The following is a 15,436-nucleotide window of genomic DNA, read 5'->3' on the forward strand; positions in this document are numbered from 1 at the left end:
ATCTGAAGGATTTCACATCAGAGAGAGGAGGAGCTGAATTAGAGAAGAGCATGCTTTGTTTTTTTTTTTTGAGATGGAGTTCGCCTTGCACAGGCTGGAGTGCAGTGGTGCAGTCTCGGTTCACTGCAGCCTCCACCTCTGGGCTCAGGCGATCCTTCCACCTCAGCCTCCTGAGTCGCTGGGACCTCAGGCTCCCGCTACCAGGCCCAACTAATTTTAAACTTTTTGTAAACTTTAACGGGGTCTGGCCGTGTTGCCCAGGCTGGTCTCCAGCTCCTGAGTTCAAAAATTCCGACCACCCCCACCTCCCAGAGTCCTCCAGCAGGCTCACACCTAGGCAGCCTGGTCAGTTTGTGAGGCCATGACCTGAATCCAGCATGGAGTGGGTGACAGAGTGGAACATCCGTGTGGCAGGGATTGGATCTGTGTCCTCCAGGGCCTCAGTCTCCCTGCTGCTCACAGCCCTTGTCCAAGGACCCCTGGCCTAGGCCATCAAGAGGAGCTCCACAGGCCTGGCTCGGCCTCAGCCCCTCTCAGGGTAACTTGCCAGGGAGGCCCCTGAGCCAGTGCAGTGATACCACTTGAGGGTTTGTGCGCCTGGCAGGCGTCTCCTCCCTTTACTTAGGAAGGCAGGGCCATGGCGCCAGGTCCTGTGGCTGGCAAGTGCAGGAGAGAGGGGTTTGTGCTGGAGGACCGGTGCCCACTGCGTGCAGCCTGGGCCACTGAGTTCCGTGCTTGCTCCCTGAGCAAAGGCCAGGCCAAGGGCCTGTATCCCAGGCACTCTCACCCGCAGGAGGCCAGCAGGCCAGCTCGGGGGAAATGCTCATGGAGACAGCCCTGCCAAAGCCCCCACAGCCCAGGGACGGCCCCTCCAGGACGCTCTGCTGGACAGCCAGGGACCAGCAAGGGTGTAGACAGAGGGCCCAGACTGGACCCAGACCCCGCACTGTAGGCCACAGCCCACATGGGTTGCCCTCGAGTGACCACAGTCTCACCTGCTGCCTTCATCTGCAGGACTGGGCCGGGGTCTGCACGGCTCAGCTGAACCCATGAGCTCCCAGAGCTAACCCCTGACCACCAGGGCAGGCAAAGGGCTGATGTCGGTATCCCCCATCCTGGAGGGGCAGGTAAGGCCCCGCCTACCCCCCCCCCCCCCCCCGTGCCTCCAAAGGCCCCAAGCCCTCACTCTTTCGTCCCACCTCCATTTGGCCCCGCCCTCTCCATCATGGCCCTGGACCTCTGCCATGGCCCTGCCCCATCTCCATTTGACTCGGCCATCTGCCTCTGCCACAGCCCCACCCACTTCCATTTGGCCCCGCCCTCCTCACCACAGCCCCGCCCATCTCCATTTGGCCCCACCCTCCCTGCCTCAGCCCCCCCATCTCCACTTAGCCCCACCCTCCGTGCCACAGCACCACCCACTTTCATTTGGCCCCGCCCTCCCCACCACAGCCCCACTCATCTCCATTTGGCTCCGCCCTCCTTGCCTCAGCCCGCCCCGCCGACATCTCTATTTGGCCCCACCCCCGCTGCCTCGGCCCCACCCCATGTCTTTGGCTCTGCGCGCTCCTCGCTGTTGCAGGCCTTGCGCATCCGCTCCTGGCATGGCGCTGCGGCACCTCGCCTTCCTGGCTGGCCTTCTGGTGGGAGTTGCGAGCAAGTCCATGGAGAACATGGTAGGTGCCCCCGTCACGTGTCCACGCGGCCTAAGCCAGGGCCTCTGAGGAGGGCGGTGGGCCCTTCCCCTAGGGGTCTAACCCTTCAACCCTTAGGACACTGATGTCCCAGTCCCAGAGGTGCTGACCGGGGCCACTGCTGGGGTCAGAGGGGCCTGTGCCTCGCAGAGGGGAGCCCTGCACTGCCTGCTTGGTGAGCACCTGCTCAGGAATGGCTGGGTCTGGCGGGGCCCCCATGGTGAGGCATCGTGACCCGCACTGGGAGCAGCGCTGCCAGCGGTGACGGCACAGCCCGCCGCACGTTGCTATCGGGGAGTGTAGCTGCAGCGGTTCCCGACTCCCAGTCGGAGTGGTGGGGGGTGGGGACCCCTTGCCAACCTGGCTGGGGCGTTTGAGGGACTGGACCTGGACCTCTCCCTGGCGGTGTGGATTCTCTCCCGTACTCCACCGTCACCCCTGGACGCCCTCACCGTTCACTGCATTCAGGTCACGAGCAACAGCACAGCTGTGATCAACACACAAGCTGAGGGCACCCTGAGCCCCCCAGGCCTGTCCAGCCTGCCTGTGGTTAAGGAATGGGCCCTCACACACACCGCAAATGCCAGCACCCAGTGCACCTGTGCAGCACCTGGGCACCCAGGCGTGAATTCGTCCCCTGAAATGCCAGCCAGGCCCAGGCACTTCCTCTGTGGGGTCAGGCTGGAAACCTGTGATGGAGGGGTGTCCAGAGAATTGCAGAGAATGTCAGTGGCACTGCCACGGCCTGCGGGTGCCACCTCGTGGGGGTGGTTTACTCTGTTCCAGGCCCAGCTTTTCCTTGGAGACCGCCCACCCAGGGTCCCACAGGGATGTGCACTGTGGCCATGAGTCCCCTCCTTGCTCCCAGGCCCACAGGGGACAGAGGGCCACCCGATGCTGACTCCAGAAGAGGCTGGAGCTGTGGATGTCGAGATGTGCTCATACGGCACCCCTCAGCCACTGCTGCTCTGGGCACGAGCCTGCCTAGCAGGTGCGTCCTGGAGTTTCACTGCTGTGTCCCCTCCAGGCCCAGCTGCCCGAGTGCTGTGTGGATGTGGTGGGCGTCAACGCCAGCTGCCCAGGTGCAAGCCTATGTGGCCCAGGTAAGCTACTTTGTCTCAAGCAGATTCCAGACCAGCCACTGAGCCACTGGCGTGTGTGCCAAGGTCCCTCCCCTCGGTGACAAGGACAGTGCTCATCTGCTCTGCGGGGCCGGGGGAGTGGGCGGGACGGTGAGGACTGTGGAGCTTGGGGAAGGACAGCTGAACCTCCTTCCTGGCGGGCAGCCTTGAGCATTGGCCCAGTGAGGAGACTGGCCCGGCAGAGGGCTGGGAGCAGAGGCAGGAGCTGAGAACAGAAAGGTGCTGGGGGAAGGGTCTGGGGGAGCGGCCCATGAGCTCAGCCATTCTCATGGGAGCAGTGCTGGCTCTAGAGGCCTTTGGCAAAGCCCGAGACATTTTTGCCTGTCCGTGCTCGGGCAGAGGTGCTGCTGGCCCCTGTACGTGGAGTGGGATGCTGCCAGAGGATGCCTGTGTCGGTGCGCCACGGGCAGGCCCTGTTCATTGGAGGTTCTTGGAGGCTGCAGAAGGGACTACCTGGGGGCAGCTGGACGTCGGGAGGTCGAGGCTGGTGGGGGCAGCCAGTGGGAGCAGCCAGGGGAGGGGAGGACAGAGTGAGAAGGTGCACGGGCCTCTCCTTGGCAGCCCTTGGGGTGGTCTCCAGTGGGGCCGTGGTGGACGTGGGGCTGAGATGTCCAGGCTGTCCCTCCAAGGGCCTTGGCACTCTCATCCTGGGGGTCCAGCCCTCCCATGATGGAAGAACCCAGAGGGGCTGCTCCTGGGGACCCAGGGGCCTTGTGAGGAGGGCATGGCCAAGATGGAGGCTGAGGCAGCCAGTGAGGCTGGGCGTGGGGGTCCGAGGCTGGGCGTGGGGGTCTGAGGCTGGGTGTGGGAGTTGAGGAGGCTGCAGGAAGGCAGTGACATCTGAGGTGCAAGCGGGGTAGGAGGGGGAGGGGGGCACCGCTCTGAGGGAGAACAGAGAGACTGGGAGGAAACTGAGCACCTTGGGGCCCCTCATGCTCTGATGCGGAAGCCCTGGTGGCCAGGTGGAAACCACCCCACTCACACCCCCGTGGCAGCAAGAGTGCTGGGGGCGTGGCGTCTCCCATGAGGGATCGTGTACCCCAGGCACTGTGTGGGCGCAGGCAGCTATGCAGCAGTCACGGTGCCCATGGAGGGGCCAGGCCAGCGGGTCGTGAGGTCCAAGGGCCGAGGTGGCCCCATGTACGGGCGCAGGGTGGGAACCGTCAGGCGCATGTGGAGAGGGGCCAGGCCTCGGTGTTGGATGCACTTCTCCCTGCGTACGGCCCCGCCATTGGCAGCTCATAGAGAAGTCCGGTCATGTGTCTGCTCGGGGAGGCAGTGGGCACTTCTGGGGACAGCGCAGAGCTGGTGTTGGGCTCCCTGCCGTGGACTCCATTCCTCGGCCTCCGGGGCAAGAGACTCTCAGGTCAGAGTGAGCCTCACTGAGGTCCGCCTGAGCCCTGTGCCAGGAGATGCCAGGAGACAGAGGCTGCCCCAGCGCTGGGAGAACGCGGCTCCGCCCCGGGAGGACTGAGTGGGTGGGCTTCCATTCTCCCAAGAGGTGCATCCGCAGAGCGGCCCCTGTCACAACCGCGCGGGGCCACCGTGTCGCCATGGCCCGTTCGTATTCAGGTCAGTCCGTGAGAAAGGGTCGAGGCGTGTGGTCCACCCGTGGCCCACACCAGCATGAGCACTGGAGTCAGCATCCAGCGTGTGTCTGCTCAGCTCTGGGCTAAGTGTTGGAGATACTTAGAAAGTCGAGGGGTAAGAGTCAAGTCCTGTCCTTAAAGGCACCCTGGCCGGTGGCCAGAAACGAGGCTTCAGGGCAGCACCGGCCTGGGGTGGGAATGCGGCCTGGTTTTGCAGGATCCCCCAGGAGAGACCCCGGGGAGGGCGCCAGGGTGTGGAGGTGACAGACAGACCAAGGCTCAGGATCAGCTTGGGGCAGGAGGCTGTGCTGCTGGGGGTGGGCCTGTCCTGCCTGGGCCGCTAGAGGGAACACGGCATTCGAGGCAGCGGCTCCAGGCATTGCAGGTGGGGGTCCTGGGGAGGTCGTGGGGGGCTCCTGGGGAGGTTGTGGGGGGGGAGGGGGGAGGGGAGGGGAGGCGGGTGGGGTCCGGGGGGGGAGGTCGGTGGACGCCGGAGGTCGTGGGGGTCCTGGGGAGGTCGGGGGTCCTGGGGGAGGCCGTGGGGAGTCCTGGGGAGGCCGTGGGGGGGTCCTGGGGAGGCCGTGGGGGGTCCCCCTGGGAGGTCGGGGGCCCCTGGGGAGGTCATGGGGGAGTCCTGGGGGAGTCCTGGGGAGGTTGTGGGGTCCCAGGAGGCTGTGGGGTCCTGGGGAGGTTGTGGGGGGTCCTGGGGGGAGGCCGTGGGGGGTCCTGGGAGGTTGGGGCCCTAGGAGGCCGTGGCCCCAGGGAGGGGGCCGTGGAGTCCTGGGAGGCCGTGGAGTCCTGGGGGAGGCCGGGGGTCCCCAGGAGGCTGTGGGGGAGTCCTGGGGGAGGGGCCGTGGGGGGAGGCTGGGAATGGGGGAGGGGCTGGGGGAGGCCATGGGGCAGGCGTTGCAGTGGGGATTCTTGAAGAGTCTGTGGGGCGAGGGCTGGGTGGTGGAAGCTGGGCCTAGCCTCCAGTCCTGCAGAGCACAAGCCCCCGCCACAGGCCTGTTCATTCTGGATGCTGCCGCCTACCACTTTCTGGAGCGCGCAGTGTGGAGTGCTCAGGGCCAGGGTGCTCTGTGTGGAGTGCACAGTGTGCAGTGCTCAGGGCCCTGCCACGCTCCCTGGGGGTGTCCTTGTCTACCGCCCGCCCACCCTCCAGAACACGTTCGTGTTAGTGTCCGGAGTGGAAGTTACCTCACCAGAGAATCATTCCCAAGAGACCGAGCTGGCGTGGATTTCGCTTTGGCTGACATGCCTGTTCTCTGCCCCACACAGGCTGCTACAGGCACTGGAACGCGGACGGGAGCGCCAGCTGTGTCCGCTGTGGGAACGGAACCCTCCCAGCCTACAATGGCTCCGAGTGTAGAAGCTGTAGGTCTGCCCGGCTGCCCCTGGCTTCCTTCTCAACAGCTCCAGCTGTGGGAGAAACTGTGGGAGTTGCTGTCTGTGTCCCCACCTTGCCCCAGAGCCACTGTCCGCTGGGGGAACAGCCCCGGGAGCCCCCTCTTCTCGAGTCCTCTGGCCCATTTGGGACAGCTCTGTGGTGAGGGCTGCTCCACCCCCTCAGCCCCTTGCTTTCGTATTTCCAGCCTGAGATCCCCTTCAGGGTGCTCGTGGGTGTTGCTGTGGGCTGCGTGCTCACAGGCTTCCCACGGCTCTGCTCTCCTACAGTTGCTGGCCGGGGTGCGCCATTCCCCATGAACAGAAGCTCAGGGACCCCCGGGCGACCACATCCCGGTAAGTCTCAGCAGGCCATGGCCACCTCTGCCAGTGTCCTGGGGACTGGGGCTGTCAGAGCCAGTGCAGACCCTGACCACTGACGCGGCCACAGCAGGCTCAGGGTCTGCAAAACAGGACCAGAGGAGAGTGCGGCAGCCCCTGCAACTTGGGGTCAGCTGAAGTGGGTGGGGATGTGGGAATGTCACCAGGGCTCCACCACATCTCCAAAGGGCCGTAGTTAGGGGAGGCCATCATGGCCACACCGCACCCTCTCGGGGTCACGCGGCTCACAGCCACACGCTCTCAGGTTCACACTCACGGCTCACAGCCACACCGCACCCTCACAGGTTCACACTCACGGCCACACCACACCCTCTCGGGGTCACACGGCTCACAGCCACACGCTCTCAGGTTCACACTCACGGCTCACAGCCACACCGCACCCTCTCAGGTTCACACTCATGGCCACACCACACGCTCTCAGGTTCACACTCATGGCTCATGGCCGCACCACACACGCTCAGGTTCACGCTCACAGCTCATGGACACACCACATGCTCTCAGGCTCACATGGCCACACCACACGCTCTCAGGTTCACACTCACAGCCACACCACATGCTCTCAGGCTCACACTCATGACTCATGGCCACACCGCACACTCTCAGGTTCACACTCACGGCTCACAGCCACACCACACACGCTCAGGTTCACGCTCACGGCTCATGGACACACCACATGCTCTCAGGCTCACACGGCCACACCACACACAGTCTCAGGGGCACGCTCACAGCTTGGTCCTGCCTCTGCCTCGCCCCAAACCCACCCCAGCCTGCGGTCACAGTCCCAGGAACCAGGAGGAGCAGGTGCTCTGAGGTCTCTGCTAACCATGTCTAGCAGCTCTTCCAGGGTCTGTGGCCCCAGGAGACGCAGACACGCAGGCTGGACAGGAATACCTGCCACACTGCCTGGGCCTGGGGCCACCAATACCTGATCCTCAGGAGGACACAGGGCCCGTCTCCCAGACGGACTCATCTCCTGGGCCTCTGAACCCACCTGAGATGTGGGTGTGGCTTGCAGACCCTCATCCTTCAGCAGAGAAGGACATGCTGGACCTGGGGCCGGGGCTGAGGGCTATGTTCTGAGACGGCAAAACCCTCATGTCTTTAGAGCATGGACCCGGGCCCTGAGCTGGCCTGGGTCCATTGCTGACCTGAGTGGCGTGCTTTAGGGTAGGGTTGGCCTAGATGGGCTCCTGGCCTCCTGTGGCTCTGTGCTGGGGTCGGAAGGAGCAAGGCCCCCAAGCATGGCAAACACGCCTGTGTCTCCGGGTTGGGAAGTCCCCTCCCCAGCATCTCAGAGCACACCCAGCAGCCATCGCCAACTTTCCTGAGCCCCAGGCCAGCAGCCCCGGCCCAGGCAGGTGGAGGTGAGTGGGGAGGTCCTGGCCCAGGCAGGTGGAGGTGAGTGGGGAGGTCCTGGCCCAGGCAGGTGGAGGTGAGTGGGGAGCAGGAGCACCTGCTGCCAGGTTGAGCCTCTGCCCTGTGTGGGAGCCCCAGGGCCTGTGCTGACTCCTGAGGAAGGAACAAGGCTGAGAATCCCCTGGTCCCCCGGCTTTCAGGGGCAACTGGAATCAGAGAGGGGGCTTTTGCAGGGAATGGGCCAGGGCTGACCCCTGTAATGCTCCCAACATCCGAGCTCCTGCGAGAAGCTGAGGCCGGGGCAGGTGGTCACTTTCCCAGACCCTGCAGCCAGATGTCCAGGCATGGCTGAGCCTGCAGGGATGACCCAAGGCCAAGTGCAGAGCCTTCGGCACCCACAGCCGGTCTGTGAGACTCAGGCATGTTCAGGGAGCAGCGAGTCTGCCGTGCGCTGGTGGCTCTGGGAGCCAGGCAAGGAGGCAAGAAGCCAAGGCCACCATCCTTCCTGCCCGCTCAGCGGTGTCTGTCTGCAGGGGCTCCGCGCGTGGCCGCCTCCCTCTTCCTGGGCACCTTCTTCATCAGCTCCGGACTCATCCTCTCTGTAGCTGGGTTCTTCTACCTCAAGCGCTCCAGTAAACTCCCCAGGGTCTTCTACAGAAGCAGCAAAGGTATCTCCTGGACCAGCGCGTGCCCCACAGGAGGCCACAGGCAGGCGGGACCCAGCTGTGGGGATGGGGTGCCCCAGGGTCTGCCACATGGCTTTTGGGTCCCGTGAGAAGAGCCGTCACTTCCTGGAAACGGCTGTGTGTGGATTTGATGGTCGAAGCACCAAGGGGCCTTCCTCGGGCCCAGAGCCTCCGCTGGAACCCTCTTCCGGCAGAGGCGGCTCCCGGGGCCCTCAGGGCATGACGAGGGGCGAGTGGAGCGGGGCCAGGTGGCTCTCGGCAGCTTGGACTCGCCAGGACTCCTTTGGCAGCCACGGCCCCTCCCTCCCCTCTCCTGGGGTCAGGGCCGGCCAGGCTGGTGCAGGGCCCACACCCCAGCCTACACCATGCTGTACACATGGTCACCCCAGGCCTGGGCACTGACCCCTCCCACCGAGAGACCTTGTGGTGACTGTGGTGCCTTCAGGTGGGGGCGAGTTCTGAGCAGGGTCCATGGTACCTGCCCTCATTGTCCCAGGCCGGCCCTCACGGGGTCCCTGCCAGGCAGATGGTCCAGCCGGCAGATCGGACCCCGAGGTGAGCACTTGGCCAGACTGTCATAGCCGAGCTGGGGCCTCCTCCCAGGTCTCTGGACAACCCCACCTGGCTGCTGTGAGACCCCTGTCCACCCCTCTCAACCTCTCTTGGGGTCCCAGGGCTCAGCCTCCAGTCAGGAGCCCGCTGCCAAGGGCTGCTGCACAGCCAGGCACCGAGAGGCCCCGGCCTGCTCAGCATCTCTGCCTGTGGGCATCCTCGGAGCAGGGCAGGGCTCAGGGCTTGGTCAGCCCTGGTGGCCACGGGACAAGGAGAAGTCAGGTTGACCACGATGCCACGGCACCGCCACCGTGGGGGCACCATGGAGGCAGAAGCCCATGGCCCTGGGGCTCCTCCTGGGAGGGTGGGAGGGCAGCCCTTCCCCTGGGACCCTGGAGCCTAGGGAAGCGCTTCTCATGAGGGTGACTCGTCCCCTGTGATGAGGCGGGAAGGTGGGTCTGGGGAGAGGGGACTCGCCTGGGGTACTAGGGAGGCCCCCGCACCCCTGAGTTCCCTGGGGGAATGTGGCACCGCGGGGAGAGGTGGGGTGAGACCAGCCTGACCCCACAGCCCCGGGGGCCTCTGCTGCTCCGCGGACTCTGCACTGGGCTGATGCTGAGGCAGCTCCTTGGCTCCAGGATGACGTCCGCTTTCTTCCCCACAGCCCCAGCCCTGCAGCCTGGCGAAGCCGTAAGTAACCCGTGTCATCTGGGCTGAGCGTCCCCGGCCGCGTGTGTCTGTGCCGGGCCATCCCAAGTCCTCACTCTGCCTTTCTCTCCTTTTCAAGGCTGCAATGATCCCCCCGCCACAGTCCTCAGGTAACAGCAGCATCCTCCTGTGGGGTTTCCCATCTCTAGGCCAGACCCAGGGTGCTCGTGGGTGTGTCCCCAAACAAATGGGTTTGCCTGGCTCTGGATCTCGGCCGCCCCTGCCCAGGTCCCCAGAGAGACCCACGAGGCTGGGCCGGGGCCGGATTTGGCTGGCACCCCCTGCTCCGGATCTCAGCCAGATTTGGCCAACATACCCTGTCCGCCCCCTTTGATCCCCAGGACTTCCATGCCCTTTCCTGTTCCTGAGACGTGGGGTCTGCAGGAAAGGAGGACCCACCACAGGGCAGACCCCCAATGCCTGCCCCTCCTTCAAGTCCAGCTCCGCCCAAAGACGGACGCAGCCGGCCTCCGCCAGGCCCTCCTGAGCAGCCGTCGCTTCAGTGGTGCTGGGTCAGGTGGACCCAAGGGTCAGCCTGGTTAGGACCCATTTTATAGGCGGGGCCACAGACACAGAGGCTGAGTGACTGGCCCACAGCCACAGAGCTCCAAGGCCATGAGCAGGGCTCACCCAGCCTCCATCCCCCTGTGCAGAGGTCTCTCATGGGGGCAGGTGACAGTGCCTTAGGGGACAGACAGTTCTCCATCAAGGCTGGACCTGCCCCATCCCTAAAGCAGCTATGTCTGCAAGGGCCCAGCAGACCACAGGGTGCCCAAGTGCCCCGGGCCTGCCAGCTTCAACAGCAGACCTTTAATCTGACTGTCCTAGAGTTCAGAGTCCAAAACCAAGGGGCAGGTGAGGCCACGTGCTTCCCGAGGCTCCAGGGGAGGACCCTGCCTACCTCCCCAGCCCCTGCCGGCTCAGGCATCTGGCTGCGTTGCCCGTCTCTGCCCCCTGGTCCCACGGTGTCTCCCCCGCCTCTGCGTCTTCTCTCTCCGCCTCCCTCTCAGGTGGGCACTGGCCATTGATTCAGGGCCTGCCCCAGGAACCCTGGGTGATCACGCCTGAGACCCTGACGTTAACCCCTTGCAAAGCCCCTTCTAAATAGGGTCACATTTGAGGTCTCGGGGCTAGGGCCTGCTTATCGCCCCGAGGTACATGGTGCTCTATGACCCACATCTTTGTCTTCAGGGATAGCCTGGCCCTCGTCCCGGCCCCGGGGCCCAGGGTGTGAATGAGAGGATGCAGCGGTGCAGGAGGAAGCCGTCCCTTTCCCGAGCCGGAGCTCTGAGGGCACCTTCGGGGCAGGGGGCATCTGGGTTCCCATCTGGTCAGCGTAAACAGCCCCGGGCGCCTGTGCCATGCCCGCTCCCGAGAGCCTCCGGTAGGGGCTGAGGCCTGCACTGTCCCTGCTGTCCAGGTCCCACTCTGACCCTGCCTGTCTCTGACCCATTTCAGTACGGAAGCCGCGCTACGTCAGGCGGGAGCGGCCCCTGGACAGGGCCATGGACCCCGCTGCCTTCTCCTCGGCGGAGGCCCGTATCAGCAACGTCTGACCTGGAGGCCGAGACCACACCATGCGCTTGGCAGCAGTGACCCGGAGGCTGACCCCTTGGCGGGAGCCCGGCACAAAGGGTTAGCATCGCCCAGCGCCCGGGACAGGCCTGGGCACAGCCCTGGCTCTGAGTCTCTCTGTCTCCCAGCGACAGACACCGAGGGGTCCCGGGCTGCCTGAGGCTCCTTCACACCACAGCCGTCGGCTTTATGGGACCAGGAGCAGGCATCCGTGAGACCTCAGAGCATCAGATCGAGGCCCTGGGGGGTCTGGGCCCCCCAGGAAACATGATGAGGCCCCAGCACCTGCAGCCGAGATGCAGGCCTGGCTCAGGCAGCCAAAGCTGGTGTGATCTACGGGGCAGGCACCGCTCTGCCTAGAAAAGCCAGGGGCTCTGCTGCGATGCCCTCCGGAGCCCACGATGGGCAGGACTCCTCCAGCACCACCGCACCAAGACCCCTGAGAACAGTGAGGCTTGTCCTCGTGCCATTGCAGCCGATGCTGGGCCAGTGGGGAGGACGCAGCCTGGGAACCAGCTGCCTGAGACTGGGGCTCCTCTGGGCTGTCCTCCCGTGTGGCAGAGACCCCAGGCACACAGCCACCCATTTCCGGGGATGCAGGATAGCTTCCTCTTCATCTCGTTCTGTATCGAAGCAGAAATTCATGTGCAGGAAAGTCCTCCAGAGCTCTGCAGCCCTGCTCGGACCCCCTGGTCCCCCGGGCCTGGACCCCGTGCCTGGGCCCCGGGCCTGGCTGATCCCTGCCCACGCGGGGCAGCCCACATCTAACCCCCACAAGTCACCGCCTCGCTGGACCTGCCAGGCGACCCTGGCGCTGTCTGAGTCCCGGGGTCCCTCCGGGGTTCCTGGGAGAAAGGCGCGTTTGTGGCCGCCCCCTGCACACCAGGCTCGGGCTCCACTGTGGTCTCAGATGCACTGTTTGCTTTAGCATCGGGCCCCCATCTGAGGGGCGGCCTGGCCTTCGGGGCCCCACGCTCCTCTGTGAAGTCCCCTGTGGGTGTCGCCATGGTCCCCGGGACCTGGGCCAGTGGGAACGTGGAGGCGCTGGTGCTGATATAAAGTCAGCGTTCCGAGCTGCCCTCTCCCGTAGCATCCTCTGTTCTCTAAGTGCAGGTCGGGGAGCAAAGCCCCCGCCAGGCTGGCCCATGCACTCACCACCGTGTGCTGGGGGCCAGGAGGCGGGACGGGGGTGGAGGAGAGTTGAGCCCCCACCTGCTGCCTGGTTGGGGCCCTGAGAGCTACGAGCACAGGGTGCCCCCACCCCCTGCACCCGCACATTTTCTGCCACAGGCCTATTCCCTGAATACAACCTGTGCAGGTGGGACCTGCGGCCCCCGACCCCCCAGCTCGGACCTGAGGTGGGACAGAGTGCAGACGTGCGTTTCCAGGGGCCGGCCGGGCTGCATGGGGCTGTGGACATGGGCCCGGGAGGGCTGCCGTGGGCCATTAGGGGCAACAGTGGGGGCGTGTTTGCTGACGGTGGTGGGCCTGACCAGAGAGGGCTGAGCTGGGGCAGGACAGGCCCTGAGGGGCAGAGGGCCTGGGCATCAGGACGCCAGAACGCTGCCCCTGCTCGTAACTGTGCCTCCCACCCAGGCAGAAACGGCCCCTGCCTGGAGGGCTGTGTCTTTAGACACCTGCCTCCCTGTCCCTGAAACCCCCAGCCTGAGGTTTGCAGCCAGGGAGCGCCTGGGGGAGCATCGGCTCTGCCCTGGGCCCTGGCCCAAGAAGTGTCCTGGGGCTGGGAGGGTCACCTGGTCCTAGGGAGAAAGGGACGGACTGGACAGCCCAAGGCTACTCTGAGCCCAGCACCGGCAGCCTCACCTGACGGAGAGCGGGGTGAAGGGAAGGAGCGGGACCGAGAGGAGTGGGGTGGAGGGAAGGAGACAGGGACGGAGGTGGGGATGGAGGGAAGGAGCCGGATGGAGAGCGAGGTGAAGGGAAGGAGCGGGACCTAGGGGAGTGGGGTGGAGGGAAGGAGACAGGGATGGAGGTGGGGATGGAGGGAAGGAGCCAGATGGAGGGAAGGAGCGGGACCGAGAGGAGCGGGGTGGAGGGAAGGAGCCAGACCGAGGACCGAGAGGAGCGGGGTGGAGGGAAGGAGTCCACGCCCCGCTGGAAACTCCACTCCTGCATTTGCACCAGGCTGGGCGTCTGGTTTGGAGGATAAAATCAGAAACAGGCACGGACAGCGGGTTCAGCCAGGTAGGCTCTGGAGGCCGGGCCAGACACAGGCACCGTCCCAGCCCACCCTCTGAGTAGCCCCCCAGGTCCCATCTCTCAATTCTGGGTCCCCTTCCTCTCTCCCACCCAGTGGCTGAAACCAAAACCCCAGGGTCCTCCTGCCACCTCCGTATATCCCCCTCAGCTGGCTCCCCACGTCCCCCACCTGCGCACTTGTGATTGGCCCCTGGTGGGCAGCACGCGGTCAGCCAGGACCTGTGGCAGCGAGGGACGCACCCTCCTCACTAGGTATGGGAGGGACTTACTGGCTGGGCCTAGGGTTGGCCCAGCACGTCCCAGAGCCCTACTCCCCGACACCAGCCTCCCCTCTGCACATCTGGGCCCCTGGGAAAGAAGTCCAGCCCCAGAACCAACAGAGCTGCTGCATTTGAGCCAATGGCCCAGCACGGGGCAGGTGGGGCGGGGCGAGGCTGGGGGGGCCCCAGAGCAGCCCAGGCCCGGGAGGCCCCTCCCCATGCCGGCCACACCGCGTCCCAAGGCCTGGCAGTGCCGGGTCTGACCTGTAATCCAGGGGCCTGGAGGGGAAGGAGTCCCTGAGGGGGCGTGAGGAGACCGAAAGTGAAGGAGGTGAGGGGTCAGGCGCTCACGCCAGCATGCAGGCCTCAAGCATGCGCACGTGTGATCACACACACGCCCACAGGCTCACCCAGCTGCCTGCCCACTGGCTACGATGGAGGGGACCAGGCGGGCCCACCCCATGCCCTGGACACGGCCAGCCAAGCTGCTCCGCTGCCATCCCGAGCCCCCCGAGAGCCCAGCACCCCGACCCCGGCCTGGTCTGAGCTGGGAGAGGTGGAGCTGCTGGCTCCTCTCCTACACAGGGAGGCCTGGCCTGGCCCCGAGACCACACATTCCTCCGGCCGTCCCTCACCTTCGCCGCCAGCACGAGTGTCAGCTGGGAGCCCAGAGTGACCTCAGTGCCCAGATATTCCCAGGAGCTGTCGGGAGGACGTTCCCACAGCTGCAGGGGCCCGGGCGCTTCCTGGAGGCGGCATGTGACCCGAGTCACGGCCCTCAGGAAGCAGAAGCCTCCAGTGAGCGCTTTCCGGGCTGGGCCTCGCAGTGGCTCCCCACATGGAGTCCCCATAGCCTCCGCCACCCTGGACCCCCTCACAGAGCTCCCATCCCTCCCCAACTCTGAGTATCCACTCCTCCCTCTCTGAACCCCCAGCCCTCGCCCCACTCTCCGAGCATTCACCCCTCCCTGTCTGAGCTCCGACCCCCTGCTGAGCCCCCCAGGCCCCCACTGAGAGTCCTCATGGGACTGGCAGGGGTCCCGCCCTTCCTGAGCCCAAGCCCCATCATCCTCCTCCTCCACGGGGCATTGCCCGGCCTCTGCAGTCTTGATTCCCACTTCCCAGCATCCCTTGGGCTCCAGGATGCTCACGGCAGCACTGGGGGAGCCTCTGGGTCCTCACTGAGGGGTCAGCGGGCACCTGCGGGGGAGTTGCCTGAGGGCAGCCTGTGGGGTGGCCTGGCCAGCTCTCCCACTAGGGTGGGCCCCTCACTCCCAGCCCCACCCAGTGTGACACCCCCCAGGCTGGTGTGTGCGGTCCCAGCTCAGGTCCAGCCCAGGCCTCACGGCGGGGATGGGGCTGTGGCACCCAGGTCAGACCTGCCCTTGCATGAGGTCCACTGGGCTGGGGGAGAGACGCCTCAGTGAGGTGGGGAGCCAGCAGCTGGACAGCCTGGGGGTGCAGCTCTATACCAGGCCCTCGGGCAAGCAGCAGCGTGTGCAGGGGGGTGGGGGCAGCCCATGCCACTGGCTACTCCTCTGGGCCTCTCACACCCTCCATCCCAGCCCCCCGGCTCTCATCAGCTCCAGCCCTGGTCTTTGCACAGACCAGTTCTGTAGTCTGCTGGGGCATGTGGACACAGCATGTGTGTGAGAGCATGTGAACACAGCATGTGTGTGAATGTGTGGACACAGCATGTGTGAGCATTTGAACATGGCATGTGAATGTGGACAGCACATGTGTGAGAACATGTGGACACAGCATGTGAGCATCTGGACACGGCACAAGTGTGAGCATGTGGACACGGCACGTGTGTGACAGCATGTGGATATGGCGTGTGAGTGGACATGGCACGTATGCGAGAGCGTG

The 15,436-nt window shown here is 65.3% G+C and overlaps 1 protein-coding gene across 4 annotated transcripts in view; it reads left to right on the top strand.

Annotated features, from left to right (window-relative positions):
• C1H1orf159 (chromosome 1 C1orf159 homolog) overlaps positions 1-12,162 on the top strand; it is a 32,478-nt gene extending 20,316 nt beyond the window's left edge. Inside the window, exons 2-11 of one of the 4 annotated variants that reach the window (XR_647277.3) lie at positions 1,015-1,127; positions 1,583-1,676; positions 2,722-2,797; positions 5,704-5,799; positions 6,100-6,165; positions 8,100-8,234; positions 9,469-9,494; positions 9,592-9,622; positions 9,854-10,050; positions 10,971-12,162. Coding sequence is in view for 3 of the 4 variants with exons in the window: in XM_021934723.2 (XP_021790415.1) it covers positions 1,605-1,676; positions 2,722-2,797; positions 5,704-5,799; positions 6,100-6,165; positions 8,100-8,234; positions 9,469-9,494; positions 9,592-9,622; positions 9,854-9,999 (648 nt within the window). In the remaining variant the exon portion in view is untranslated. Of the gene's footprint in view, positions 1-1,014; positions 1,128-1,582; positions 1,677-2,721; positions 2,798-5,703; positions 5,800-6,099; positions 6,166-8,099; positions 8,235-9,468; positions 9,495-9,591; positions 9,623-9,853 lie in introns of all 4 variants that reach the window. The other 3 variants (XM_021934723.2, XM_003890944.4, XM_021934720.2) reach the window with 3 other exon arrangements.
• Positions 12,163-15,436: the final 3,274 nt, after the last annotated feature.

This window comes from Papio anubis, chromosome 1 (genome assembly GCF_008728515.1).
Source record: "Papio anubis isolate 15944 chromosome 1, Panubis1.0, whole genome shotgun sequence".
Lineage (NCBI taxonomy): Eukaryota > Metazoa > Chordata > Mammalia > Primates > Cercopithecidae > Papio > Papio anubis.